We start from the raw sequence: 14,903 nt of genomic DNA on the forward strand, positions 1-14,903 counted from the left end.
TGGTGTAAAGTTTTCTGCTTAATTAAAATATATAATCCAAAAGAAGAACGAATCCAAGGTTAAAAAAATTGTGGTCTATGGGAATTATTTCAAAATGTCATTTCACACATGATCATGATCATGATCTAGATCTTTCCCAACCCATTAACATATATTATTACTGGCGTGTCCTTAATTTATAGCAGAGATAGTGATTAAGATTGAGTTATGCAATAAACACTATAGTTATAATTTGTTTATCAGAGTTTAAAAATTAGGCAAATGCTTTTGAAAAATGTGATTGGCAAAGTATCATATCCGACCCATCGATCATGATCAATAAGAACAAAACAAATCAAGATCATTGAGGAAGGGAACATCTTCATCCAGAAATAGATTACGATCAATACATTATACCATGTATAAAGTAGAAGACGAACATGAAAACAGGATGAAAATAAAGAATATTAGAAAAAAGCTTACCTCTCAATAGAAAATTTTGATTTCCCAATTAAATGGAGTTTTTGTTTTGGAAAAATAAGATTTTTTTTTAGAATACGAACTGATTTGTATTGTTAGCAGCAATGGCCTGGACTTGAATATATAGCAGAGTAAATAGGAAAACTTCAATCAAAGTTCAAACAATTCATATGCACATTCATCCTCCACAGCACACAATTCACAATCTCATCCTCTATTTAAATTTTAATCCCATCCTCCATTGCATAAAAAAATAATAATAAAAAAATAAACTTTCAGCAAAAGAAAATGAGAAAGCCCAATCGAAAAACTTACCTTCGGCGAGAACCATGATAGGTGATGGAGAGTCGAGACTCCACGGACCAAGGCTCAAGCTTAGGAGCAAAGGGACTAGGAGAGAGATCGAGAGAGAAGAAAGCCGAAGGGGGGAGAGAGATCGAGAGAGAAGAAGGAAATCGCAGATTTGGGAAACTAGGTATATATAATAAAAGGCGGGGCGGAGTAGGGTATTTGTGGGGCGGGGGTGCACCCCATCCTGCTCCCGCCCCGCTGCCCACCCATACTTCAGTTTTCTTAAAATGATTGTATTTCATGAAACCTTTGATTTTTGATCATCAGTTACCTAGAACTTGGCGCTGGATGCTTGGGGTAGCTGGGATCCCACCTTTGGTTCAATTTTTCCTCATGTTATCACTTCCTGAATCTCCCAATGGCCTTAGAATTTAATGTCCTCAAATCATGTTTAAGAAAACTCCTGCTATAGTTATGTAATGGTGGGTTTGTTATGAGTCAGATAGTTTGAGATGCTTAGAACTTGGCTGTTAAAACTGGGCTTACTTCCAAACCTTAATTATTCTGTCTGTTTTGACAAGAATGAACTTTAGCACTTTTGCTGAAGTATGAATTTCTTTCATGAGTGGAGTTTGTGAAGTCAGAAGAGTTGTGCAATGAGTGAAAACAAATTGATGTTTTGCATTATGATGTAAATAACAATGGAATATGTAGTATGTATGTAATGTGTGTTAATGTATTATTATTTATTTTACATAAAAAAATAATAGACATAAAAAATAATAAACATAAAGGCCTATAAAAAAAACCTTTTGAATTGTTAAAAAGATTATCTAAATGAAACCTTTTAAAAAGTGTTTAAATATTTTTTTTAAATTAAATATTAAACATGATATACGAATTTTTTTTTTTAAAAATATTATAAAAGTATTTTTAAAAACGTTAAAATGTCTTTAAAAACTTGATATAATTCGGATATTCAGATTTACATCCGGTTGCTGTCTAGATTTTTTCAGGATTTATCTAAATTGATAATCGCCTAATTTTTAAAATTCGGATACGGGTTATCCGGATCCGTATCCTTTTCTACACCCTAGGAACAGCCAACGGTAACAGTAGAAGAACTCGTACTGGAACAGCGAGGAGCAGAGTGGAAGAACTATGTCGGCCCAGAACCCTACGAAATGGCGGTTCACATGGGAAGCTCAATCTCACGTCCCAATCCTTCGGTTATTCATCTTCGATTCGTACACTAATCCTTCAACTCAGTGCCATAATCTCAAGGTCCATCTAAATCTCTCTAAATCTCTGGTACTCGTCAGCTTCTTCGAAGACCTTGAAGTCTCGCTTAGGGTTCCGACTCCTAGGGTTTTGATCGACTCCGAATCTCCGGTGAGTTTCCGAGCCTTAGATGATCACATTGAGGTCAAGCTTGTCCTACTTCTTCCAGTGGATCATCCAATCGTTACGAGCTTCGACTCTGTGTTCAATTTGTCCCAAGGCAACGAAATCTCGTTCTATGATGCATCGACGCAGCTAGAAATGGACTCTGGTGAGCTTTATATTCTGCATCTACTTAATACATCCAATGTTTGTGAAATTAGGATGCGTTTGGTCGCTGGAAACTTTAGTAATTTGGGAAAGAAAAATCATGATATATGAATCGCCATTTGGAAATTGTTGTATATTTATTCAGCGTGGCTTTTTCATTTTTGGGTTTCGAGGAATGTAAAAAGAATGGACCTTTTGCTTTGCCCATATTTGTAGTTCTTCTTCTTAACTTGACCGTCGTATACTTCATCGTCCTACTGAAATGCCTATTCTTGGTGTTATGGTTTTGTGGTTCAGATCTGAAGATTCTGTGTTCTGGTGGAGGAGTTCATTTTTACTGTAGAAGTTGCTCGTTTAAGCTGACAAAAAATCATTTCAGGTGACTTTTGTTTACTACATTTGATTGCATATTTTTATCACTATTTTCACTTGTCACTACTATTTATTTATGAGAGAGACACCATACCACCCTATCTACACCATCCCAATAATCTGTTCGTACCACCCTATCTACACCATCCCACTACACACTACCAACTTAATTATTTCTATTTGGCACCAATTTGTGTTTTGAACCTGCATTGCGCTGCATGTTCCATGCCTCTGAACTTCCTTAAAGAGAACAAACAGATAAGCATCCGATGGTTCCTTTGTTTTTCTCTTTTTTGGTGAGAAGCTGCAGATATTTAGTATAAAAGGGAGATTGAAGAATAATATGTTCAGTCTTGGCTGGTGGCAGTTGATAATTTTTTTCTAGTTACATAAAATCTCAAGTTGATAAGAAAATAAATTCATTGCAATTGGCCATGCCAGTTTATTGGCTTTCATTTTTTTTTTTATAAGTAAGAGGTAAATTTTATTGATATGAATGAAATAAGCAAAGCCCGTGTACACTAGAAGTATACAAGAGAACACCTAACTTTATTGGCTTTCATTACACCTTACTTATTGTTTGTCCTAGAAGTAAAAAGTTCTTATATGTGCTACCTGGAGTTAATAACCTTCATTCAAACAATTCAATTCCTCCTGACTTTTATTTTTTATTTAAAAAAGATGTTAATCCTTGTGTAGAAATTTTGTTGAAATGCCGTCAGTCGATTGGAGAGAGGTGGCTGATAACTGGTTTGGGACTTGCTGTTGTTCCTTTGGAGGTGTAAGTGAGAAGTTGGTGACTAGGTATGCAAATGCCTACACATGTGTTGAGGGTACTTGCCAATTGAATTCAACAACCATTACCATTTCCAAGAATGATCTTGTGGAATGGAAATTCCCTGATTGGGTTGGATGCCAGCGTAATTCTTCTGGACCAGATTTCAAACATGACGATGGATTCAGTGAAGCTATTCTAGATTCTGGAAGTAAGTGTGCAGGAATCAAAACCTGTGATGATTCCAGTGAGGAAATGTGTGCTTCTAAAGGAAAACCAAGGTTCATGCATTATGAGAATGAAAATGTTGCTTCAAAATTCAAATGTGGAGTTAATGAGGAAGAAACTAATGATGATGCTTCCTTTTTATTGTTGCCAGAACCAAATCTCTCTAAAGATGTGGCATCAGCACCTGGTTGTTGTGGTCATATTAAAAGCCAAGCTCTGAATCATATAGATGAAGGTTGCACACCTCATGTGTTTGAGACTAAGGAGATCAGTGAAAATCAGAAATGTTTGCTCAATGGCTTTCTTGGGAATATATTCATGGTTAGATCCTTCAATCAGTCGGCTGATATTGAGTGGATTGAATATGTTTGCCCTCATTGTTCATCTCTTCTTGGAGCTTACCCTTGTGGAAATGGCTTTGGGCCTATAGATCTTGGAGTTCGGTTATTTAAATGTTACATTTCCACTTGTTTGCCAGTTGGGGGATCGGGAGATTCATTCAGGTATCCATGTATTGATCTACAATTCAAGTTCTAATATGTTTTTTAATAAGTAATGTGCTAGTATGTTTTAGTATGATTAAGTTATTAGACAGCTATGTATATCTATATGATTCAGTGGAGATTTATATTTTTTTATATAGGTAAAGTGGTGGTGGTTTAATTATAAAGATCATCTAATTAGTTAGCTATTCATCTTTACTCCTTGATCAGAAAAGGTTCTGCAAAACTTTGTACTCTTCAATTGGGAAGTATTCTTTGAGGTGTCAAGTGATTATTAAAGTTCTAAAGTTAGGACTGAAACCTAGGAAGATGAGCATGATATGGAGCCATAGGCGGTAGGCTAGAGTGCAAATGATGCCAAGTAGCAATAAGATTGTACCTCAAGGAAAACTAATTTTAGAATCCATAAAGACTTGAGCTCTTTTTGTAACTGCATGGATACATTTGAATCTGAGAGTAACATCATTTATTATGTACGTTTCTGACACTCTAACCTTCAAATAAGACAAATTTCCTACAAAGCATTGATCGCAAGATATCATTGTGAGAAGAAGGATAAGTTCTCATGGTGCTGGATGCATCTTTAGACAAATTCCTTTTATGCAACATGCTCATGATTCCCCCTCTCTCTCTCTCTCTCTCTCTCTCTCACGCACACACACACTGCAATTTTGGGCTATTATTTTCAATTATGCTTGAACTAATCAGTAGCTATACCATGAGTAGGATTACTTTTCTTTTTTAGGAAAAAATTACCAGAGAAGGAAGAATTGGATTTATAATCGTCTTGACTATTGCTACAGTAACAAAATTTCAGCACATAAATTTTTTTGTTCTTTTGACAGGAAGTATACCTTGGAAAGAATGTTTACAAATCAACTACTGGAAAGTGCGAAGGATGAATCATCATATCGGACTGTGGTCAGGGATGTGAAAACAAAATCCCCCTTGCTGCAAATCGTTCTTCTGAATCCAAATTCTTGGTGCTTTACTGGTTACTGTTTGGGCGCAGACGAGAACACCGGATCAGTTTTGAATATAAATCTGCAGCCTGTTATCAAAGTGCTATTTTCTGACTGCAACAACAGTTCAGAATCCAAATTGAGGTTGGATAATTCATTTTACTTTTTTGGTATCTGCTTTCTTCACTCCTTAACCATTACTGAATAACACGGGAAAGGCAGGGGGTTCAATTGAAAGCCTATATCTTCCATTCTTGAGTTAATAATAGAACAGAAAGTGTTGCTACATTTTATGCTCACTCTGACATTGTTGGCACAGACAAAGCAGCAAGCACTTTTATGTGGAGATGTCTGTTTGTCCTTATGAAGCACTCGAGTTTAATCTGCATTATTTAGATATTCAACAAAACGTGCATTCCGCTTTATCCTGTCAAGTAGTCATTATGTGCCACGTTTTGCTTCAGCTTGGTGTATTATGGTTTATCTAAATTCTATTCCCTGCCCCTCCCCCCCAACTAAGTCTTCTCTACTTATTTATGTAACCAAGTTTATGCAGGATGATAGAAGACTGGGAAACAAAGAATTTAGCTGATGAAGTTTTCATGTTGACACGTCAAATAAAAGAATTGATTAAATCCCTGGTTTCAAGAAAGGATATACTTCCACCCTCATTTTCTTGCCTTCAAGGTTTATCTTTGTCATCTATGCTGAGGTAAAGTACCCATTTCTGTTCTAACCGTATATGAAGATAGAAGACTGGGAAACAGAATTTAGCTGATGAAGTTTTCGTGTTGACACGTTAAATGAAAGAATTAATCAAATCCCTGGTTTCGAGAAAGGAGAAACTTACCTCATTTTCTTGCCTTAAAGGTTATCTTTGTCATATATGCAGAGGTAACAGTACCCATTTCTGTTGTAACTGTATATGAAGACCGAGAAAAAGTTATGTCTACCCCTTTTATCACGATTTTCTTGAAAGATCAGACATTCATGTTATCAATGAAAGAGTAGCAAAATCATTTTTCCGGATCTATTTGGTGGAGCGCTCTCTTAGGAATAAAAAAGAAAACAAAAATGAAAAAGAACTGCAATGAAAATCCATAAAATTATCACATTGCTTTATCATCTCGAGGATTTCTTCTCTGGCCTCTTCTTTGTTCTTTTTGGTATCGCCTTCTAAAGCTATTTTCAAATTTTCCTTGAAATTTGTTGTGAATATAATGATTTTCTCTTCTCTCGGCTCAACCAAATGCCGTCAATGAATTGAGCAAGCTCGATGGAGGATAAGTGGTGTGTTTATCCACCAGGATTGCAGGTACATAATTCGTTTGAGTTCAGTCCGTTAAAAACGTACTTGTGAATGGAGTTATTTCACAACTTGTAAGATCTTTTCGCAGAATATAGTTAAGTTAAAAACCGCTAAAAAAAATGGAGTGAAAGAAAGCATTAGTAATTTAGTTCAGTCAGGCTAGGTTCTTGACTGGATTATGCGAGTTTGTGACACCTTTCTATATCAATCTGTCTTCAATAAAAAGAAAGGAGCGTGGTTGCTGGTTCTGGCCAGAACATCTCACGGAATTCCGTTGGACTTTATATTTGCAAGTCAATATTATTAGATATTGTTCTTCAACAAAGGTGCCATCTTTTGTCTCTCTCTTTATCAACAGGCAGAGCAGAAAGACTCGAGGCAGAAGGGGTGAATTGGGATTCTTAAAGAGACTTTTTATAAGGGATTTGAATCCAAATTTCCACAGGTGAACAAAACTTTCTTCGGTTTGTTTTTGGTCTTTCCTTATATGATTTAAGAAAGAAAGCATAATAAATACTCCAATCCAGAACAGACAGGCTTTCACGTGGTTCTAAGAAAGAACCCAAAAGTTCTGTTTCAAAATGCTGTCCACATTTGAAAGTTTTTGCAGCCCACTTAAGACTGGGTTGTGCGGGCACACATTTGCGGTAGGAGAATTTGTACAAATTCACATTTGGGAAAAGTTTGAAAGCAGTTTGCACCTTTCGCTTGGATTATCCTTAAAGAGAGAATTGTCTTCAGCAGTTCAACCCAGGATAGCAGCTTCCACCTCCCATCATTAACGGTTGTAGAAACCCTAGAATAGGAAGAGTATTTGGGAAAATGTTCCTCTTGTTCGTAAACTCTTATTTTTTCACAAGGAGAATGAATAGTACATAATTATAATGAGAAGCTGACTTATATACATGTCCAAAATAGTTATAAGCTAACTAACTTAACATAACTAAGGGACAAAAAAGTAACTTTTGCCAGCTAAGCTGCTTGTTCCCGTATGACGTGGCAATCGATTTCAACATGCTTTGTGTGAGCATGATGAATTGGATTGGCTACTAGGGATAAAACATATTTACTGTCACAATATAAAGCTACAGGTGAGAGATGAGGAATGTGAAAGTCATGAAGAATTTGTAATATCCAAATTACTTCACAACTAGTTGATGCTAAGGCACGATAATCTACCTTAGCTAAACTTCTGGACATTGTAGTTTGTTTCTTAGATCCCCAAGAAACCAATGAGTCACCAAGAAAAAGACAAAACCCAGTAATAGATCTCCTGCTATCAACACATGCAGCCGAATCAGAGTCAGAAAAACCTCTAATTTGTGTAAAAGATGAAGCAAGAAAATATAACCCTTGAGTAGGAGTCCCTTTGCCATATCTAAAGACTCGGAGGTAGAATCTAAATGTGATTTGCAAGGCTTGTCCATGAATTGTGCTAGGAAATGAACTGAATATGACAAGTTTGGCCGGGTTATGGTGAGATACAATAATCGACCAATGAGCCTTCGATACTGAGATGGATCTTCTAAAAGATTGACATCTGATTTTGTCAATTTAAGTTTGGAATCCATAGGAAATAGAGCAGGTTTACAACCAAGATAACCACTGTCTTCCAAAACTTCAAGAGCATATTTACGTTGAGAAACAGAAATTCTAGTAGTATTGCGAGCTATTTCTAAACCCAAGAAATACTTAAGTTGACCCAAGTCCTTGATCTTGAATTTATCATGAAGATAAGACTACACTTGAGTAACACATGACATGATTGGAAGCAATTATGACATCGTCAACGTAAATCAGAAGTGCTATAAAAGAAGAACCTTGTACCTTTGTGAACAAGCTATAATCAACTTTAGATTGTTCATAACCCAAAGATAATAGAGCAGTAGTCAATTTCTGAAACCATTGGCGGTCGTCCTGCTTCAATCCATATAAAGATTTCATTAATCGACATACTTTGTGCTCCCCTTCTTGTGCAAAACTTGGCGGTACCATCATATAGACTTCCTCGTCTAAATCCCCATGCAAAAAAGCATTATTCACGTCAAGTTGTTCTAGAAACTAGTTTTGACTTGCAGCCAAGGCCAAAAAACAACAAATTGTTGTCATTTTGGCAACAGGAGATAATGTTTCAACATAGTCAATTCCCTCCTTTTGTATGAAACCTTTCGCCACAAGGTGTGCTTTATATCTTTCAACACTACCATCAGCCTTATATTTCACCCTATATACCCACTTGCAACCAATTGCTTTCTCACCAAGAGGCAAGTCAGTAACTATCCAGATTTTTTTATTTTCAAGAGTTAAGATTTCGGCATTCATAGTTTCCTGCCAATTAGGATCTTTGGCATCTTGTTTGTAAGTTTTGGGTTCAGGATGAATTGAAATAGAAAGGCTACAAGCTTTATGAGCAGGAGAAAAACGAGAATAGGAAAGATACCTTGAAATGTCAAAAGCTTTATTTGAAGCCTGTTGTGTGGAACTCGAAGGGAGTGAAGATTGATCAAAAGTTTGAACCATTTTGCAACGATACTCCTGCAAATAAGATGGTGATTGTTTGATCCGAGAATGTCTCCTAGGAATAACATCAACTAGATCATGATGGTCTGGACTAATGTCATTGGAAGGAGGAATATCAACTAATAGAGAGGAATTAATGTCATTAACATAGACAAAAAGGACAATATTAGATTACGGATCACAAGTATGATTTTGATTTTTGAAAGGAAATGAATTCTCATGAAAAATAACATTACAAGAAACAAAAATGGATTTAGTATCAAGATCTAAGAGTTTATAACCCCTTGTACCATATGGATAACCAAGAAATACACATTTCTTAGCTCGAGTATCAAATTTGGCTTTATAAGGAGAAACATTAGTAGCAAAATATAAGCAACCGAATACCTTCAAATGAGAATAAGAAGGTTTATTTGAAAACAAAAGCTCATAAGGAGACTTATTGTTTAACAAAGGAGTAGGAGATCTATTGATTAAGTATGTAGCTGTCATGATACAATCACCCCAATAGGATAGAGGAATGTTGGATTGAAATTTAAGGGCCCTAGCAACATTTAATAAGTGCTGCTGTTTCCTTTCGGAGACCCTATTTTGTTGTGGAGTTTATGGAAAACTATGTTGATGTATAATGCCTTTGGAAGACAAAAGAGTGGCCAAATTGAATTCTATTCCACTATCAGAACGAAGAGTCTTGACTTTGGATGCAAATTGTGTTTCAACCATAGTCAAGAAAGACTCAATTGTGCTGCCAGTTTGAGACTTGAATTTTAACAAATAAATCCAAGTACAACGAGGGAAATCATCAACTATTGTTAAAAAATAGTGATGACCATTATTAGTAGGAACAACAAATGGTCTCTCCAAAGATTACAATGGATAAGCTTAAAAGGAATAGTGGATTTAATTGAGCTAATAAGAAAAAAATGTCTATGTTGTTTAGCTAATGGACAGATTTGGCATTGATCATTATTATGATGAGAATTTACATCAGGAATTACATCATGTAACAAATGGATTTGGGACAAAGACATATGTCCTAATCTACCATGCCACAAGACAAGTTTATTTGCAGAAATTGAAGATGGAATGGAATTGAAAGACAAAGAAGGTAAAGATTGAGAAACAGAACCTGAAAAAGAACTGGAGTTCAGCAAATATAATCCATTCTTTTGATCAGCCACTCCAATCGTTTTCCAGGCAACCAAGTCCTGAATTAAGCATTTGTCAGTAAAAAATATCATGGCAAGATTTGAAGTTGAGGTAAGTTTGTACACTGAAATCAAATTGAAAGTGAATGAAGGAACATATAGAACATGATGTAAGGTTAATCTTGCCGAAAGCATAATTAAGCCTATATGAGACACAAAGACAGAGTGACCATTTGGTAGGCTCACAGTGGCATTAATAAGTGTAGGAGGAGAAGTAAAAAGAGACAGAGAACAGACCTTATGGTCTGTAGCTCCACTGTCAACAATCCAATTTTGTGAGGAAAGGGAACTAAGACAATGCATTGTAGCCGAACTAACAGAACAAAAATGAGAGGAAATACCTGCCATGTTGACATAACTGGTAGGTTGTGAGGGATCAGGTTGTGGAGAAATGCCTAGAGGTGAATCTGATTTAATTTGAAGTTGGAGAATATTGAGAAGCTGTTGAAGTTGCTCTTGAGAAAAAACTTGATTAGAATTCAAAATTGTATTTGCCTCTAGGGAATTAGACACTTGATTAGCAGAGTATTGGTAAAAACCAGATTTAGAATCACTAGGATTCTTCTTCTTTGCCAGCCAGCATGGGGGATAACCATGAAGTTCAAAACACCTGACTCGAATGTGACCTTTGCGGTTACAATGTGTGCAATGAGGAGGTTCCTTCTGACTAGTAGAATTAAAATTCTTCCTTGGTACAGCAGCAACAATCGACTCAGAAGACTTGTGAATTTGAGAGGTTAACATTGCAATATTGTCTTGATTCAGAGAAAAAGTGCAAGAGAATCCACATTGTCGCTCTTCTTGAATGATTAAGGAGTAAATTTCATCCAACGAAGGGAATGGCTTCATAAGGAGAATGTTACCTCTGGTAGTGAGATAATTCTCATTCAGTCCCATGAGAAAAAGCATTGTAAGGTTTTTCTCTTCATGAGCTGTGATGAAATCAAGAACTTTACAAGTGCAGGCAACACACTTTCCACATGTACATATAGGAATAGGCGAAAATTGATGTCATTCATTCCACAAAGATTTAAGACGAGTGAAATAATCACTCACAGATGATTGATCCTAAGTGATGTTGTTAAGAGCTTGTTGTATTTTGAAAATTCGAGCTTTGTTACTCTGTTGAAATCGATGTTTCAACAAATTCCATATTTTCTCAGCAGTTTCGATTTATAAAATTACCTGTGCAATTTTTGGAGTCATTGAGGCACAGATCCAAGAAGTAACCATGAGATTGCAACGAAACCAAGTATTGCAGTTAGGTTATTTGTTTTTGGAGGTAGAAGATTGCCGTCAATGAATCCGATCTTGTTCCGAGAGCCAATCGCCATAAGCATAGCACGACTCCAAGAATAATAATTCTTGCAGTTAAGCTTGGAGAGACGATTGCAGTATTGGAAACATCTGCTTGAGTAATTCACAAATTGACTATCAACTGTACTTGACAAAGAAGATGAACTCGACATACTATAAGATCAAGAAGAAATCAGAGTGCGAAGGCAAGCAAAAGAGATGTTTTCTCCTAATACCATGTAGAAACCCTAGAATAGGAAGAGTGTTTGGGAAAATGTTTCTCTTGTTTGTAAACTCCTATTTCACAAGGAGAATGAATAGTACATAATTACAATGAGAAGCTGACTTATATACATGTCCAAAATAGTTATAAGCTAACTAACTTAACATAACTAAGGGACAAAAAAGTAACTTTTGCTAGCTAAGCTTATTAGATCTTGGTTCGACACAAGAAATTTTCTATGTCCATGCCTTTGGGAGTTCTTCCTCATGGTTATGAATGACGGTTGCTGCAATATTAAAGAAAGAAAAAACCCTTTGCTGGTTTTTTTAAGGATTCAAAAAAGCTCTATTATATGATGGAACCTCCACTGTTCAAGGGGACCAAGAAACAACAGCAGTTGAAGTGAAGAAAGGCTTGGGGAAGGGGAATGCGATCTGATGAGAAGGATGTATGGGTTGATTGAATTAGGACATCTGTGGTAATGGGTTGTGGGCCTTGGACCCAGGTGTGGTTGGTCTTAAATACTTTATTAAGTAGTTGCGTAAGGGTTGAGTTAAGAGTCCAATAAAGAGTAGAGGTGAGTTGGGCTTTACCCACTAGTAGCTAATGTATGGGCTCTGCCCACTAATAGTATCTAGTTGAGTTCGGTCCATTAGGCCCATATGTCGTGTCTGTTATTTTTCTTTGTATGGAGCACTGTAGCTCTTTCTTTTACTCAGAGGTGGTTACAATGAGAAGCATAAAGCTTTCCAGTGTAGAGGGAATCTCTCCTTTTGTGAACACATAATACAAACTATTAATTTCTTCTCTCTATCTTTCTTCTCAATTTTCTTCTTTTGGGTGCCCCACCCTCGAAGTGAGTCAAATTTCCCTTTCTTGTGTTGGGCTTGTAACATATTGGCATCAAAGCCGGCTTTCCTTGGCAACTTATTTCCACCATGGTTGAAGGCACTAGGATTAACCAGCTTCAAGATGGATTGAACAGATTGAAAAAGGCTTCGAAATCTCAACTGAAGACTCTGGAGATTGAAATTTCGGTCCTTAAGAGGCAGTTTGATGGAGTGGTTTGGTAGCTGGCTATGTTGATGTTAGAACTACCAAAAAAAACCAAAAAAAAAAAAAAAACTTGAAAAAACCTCAAGTCATCTGAATGGTGAATCTTCCTCAAGAGGACATCATAGAGTAGAAGGGTATGGAGGGGTCCATGGAGAGGTTATCCCCAGGTAAGTGAGGCTTGACTTTCCCTCATTTCAAGGAGATGATCTACTGGGTTGGTTATATAAGGCCAATCAATTATTTTTGTTTTATAACACATTGCCTCATCAAAACCTAAGGTTGGCCTCCTTCCATATAAAAGGTAGGACCATGGTTTGGTTCCAGGATTTGGAGGAATCTGGAACCATCACAGACTGGGAAGGTTTTGTTAAGATTTTCTTGATTAGATTTTGGCCATGTTTCTACGATGATCCCATGGAGGCCCTTACAAGGTTAAGGCCTCGTTTGTTTTCATAAAACCTCTCATCTCATCTCATCTAATTATTACAACTTTTCCAACTTTCAATACAAAATAAAATAAAAAATTCAACTTTTTCAAATCTCAAAACAAAAATAATATTAAAAAATATATTTTAACAATAGTTTATTCAACTTTTTAACTTTAATCTCAACTCAGCTCATCTCATCTCCGAAAACAAACGAGCCCTAAGGCAAACGAGGACTATTGAGGCGTATAAGGTGGAGTTTGAAACATTGTCCAACAGATTACATAAACTGTCTGATAACCACAAACTAAGTTGTTTTTTGATTGGGTTAAAAGATGAGATTAGACTTCCTGTCTGAATGTTTAACCCACCAGACCTATTAACAGCTTTAGCTTGGCTACAATTCAGGAGGAAAACGTAAGGGTTGGTAGAAAACAGTTTAAACATTTTCCCTTTGGTCACATTGAGTCTGGACATGGGAAGAGGAATGGTAGTTTGGGGGGACAAAACTTGAACAAGGTTGTAGTACCAGTGCAAAAAGTTAATGCTACTCAAATGAAAGAATGAAGAGACAAAGGGCTATATTATTACTGTGATTCCAAATGAAATCTGGGGCACAAATGTAAAAATCCTAAGCTAATTTTAATTGAAGAGATAGATAATGAAGAAGGGAATGAAGTTGAGGGGGACAACCAAGTAACACCAGTTGGAAAGGGGATTGTAGAGTTCCCTGAGGTGGATTCAGGTCCAGAAATATTCCCCCACGCCTTAATAGGGCCTTCTAATCCTAAAACCATACGGGTGATGAGGAAGGTGGCTGGGTAATGGGTGGTCATATTAATTGACTCAGGCAACACTCATGATTTTTTGGATGCTATAGTAGCTAGAAAGTCTTGGGTCCTTATCTTGGAGAATGAAAAAGTGAAGATTAGAGTGGCCAATGGAGAACAATTGTGCAGTGAAGGCAAGAGTAAGGGGTTAAGGTGAATATCCAATGCAATTGTTTCACCTTAAATCTTTTCATACTGGAGTTAGTGGGATGTGGAATGGTTTTAGGAGTGTAGTGGTTACAAACATTGGGCACAATTGCTTGGAATTTTAAAGATCTTACCTTGCAGTTCTCAGTGCAGGAACGATGTATTAAATTGCAGGGTATGGTGACAACTCAATGGCTGGAGGAGAGTCCCTGCAACCACATTGGCAATTTTGAAAAAAAAAAGTGGTGTTGCAGTTAATTAATGAAGATGGATTGAGCAGCAAACAATCTTATCCTGAGTCTATAAGAGGAATGGTGGACCCGTACAAAGATGTTTTCCAAGAACCCAAGGGGCTTCCCCCCTTTAGAGCCCAAGATCACTCCATTAACCTATTGCCCTGGTCCAAACCAGTCTTAGTAAGGCCCTACAGGTATCATTTCCTTCAAAATGATGAAATTGAGAAGTTTATTAAAGAGTTGTCGAGTTCCAGGGTGATTCAACCCAGTCAAAGCCCATATTCCTCTCCCATATTTTTGGTGAGGAAGATCGACGGAACATAGAGAATATGTGCCGGGCCCTAAATCAAGTGACGGTAAAGGACAAATTCCCAATTCCAATGGTGAAGAGCTGTTGGATGAACTGAGTGGGTCAAAGTTTTTCTCAAAGCTGGACCTTAGATCGGGATACCACCAAATAATGGTCAGACCCGAGGACTGAACAAAACAACCTTCCACACTAATGAAGGCCA

At 36.8% G+C, this 14,903-nt stretch overlaps 1 protein-coding gene across 3 annotated transcripts; it reads left to right on the forward strand.

The window, feature by feature from the left end:
* The first annotated feature begins 1,847 nt into the window (after window positions 1-1,847).
* On the forward strand, window positions 1,848-6,174 carry LOC108993555. 3 transcript variants are annotated; one of them, XM_018968523.2, is made up of 6 exons: window positions 1,848-2,302; window positions 2,599-2,680; window positions 3,373-3,659; window positions 3,828-4,179; window positions 5,025-5,285; window positions 5,689-6,174. In XM_018968523.2, exons 1-6 carry the CDS (start codon window positions 1,912-1,914, stop codon window positions 5,855-5,857), a joined length of 1,542 nt encoding a protein of 513 aa, XP_018824068.1. In that variant the 5' UTR covers window positions 1,848-1,911; the 3' UTR covers window positions 5,858-6,174. The 3 variants fall into 3 exon arrangements, with proteins under 3 accessions (XP_018824068.1, XP_018824066.1, XP_018824067.1); XM_018968521.2 differs by having other exon boundaries at window positions 3,373-4,179; XM_018968522.2 differs by having other exon boundaries at window positions 1,849-2,302; window positions 3,373-4,179; window positions 5,698-6,174.
* The last annotated feature ends 8,729 nt before the right edge of the window (window positions 6,175-14,903 follow it).

The sequence above is a fragment of the Juglans regia genome, chromosome 11, assembly GCF_001411555.2.
Source record: "Juglans regia cultivar Chandler chromosome 11, Walnut 2.0, whole genome shotgun sequence".
NCBI lineage: Eukaryota > Viridiplantae > Streptophyta > Magnoliopsida > Fagales > Juglandaceae > Juglans > Juglans regia.

What these genes read in the sequence shown, in the direction of transcription:
- LOC108993555 (XM_018968521.2), top strand. Translation starts at nt 1,912, where the DNA reads ATGTCGGCCCAGAACCCTACGAAATGGCGGTTCACATGGGAAGCTCAA. An exon ending in GCAGCTAGAAATGGACTCTG is followed by an intron (nt 2,303 to 2,598) that starts GTGAGCTTTATA and finishes TTTGTGGTTCAG; the next exon opens with ATCTGAAGATTCTGTGTTCT. An exon ending in GGATCGGGAGATTCATTCAG is followed by an intron (nt 4,180 to 5,024) that starts GTATCCATGTAT and finishes TTCTTTTGACAG; the next exon opens with GAAGTATACCTTGGAAAGAA.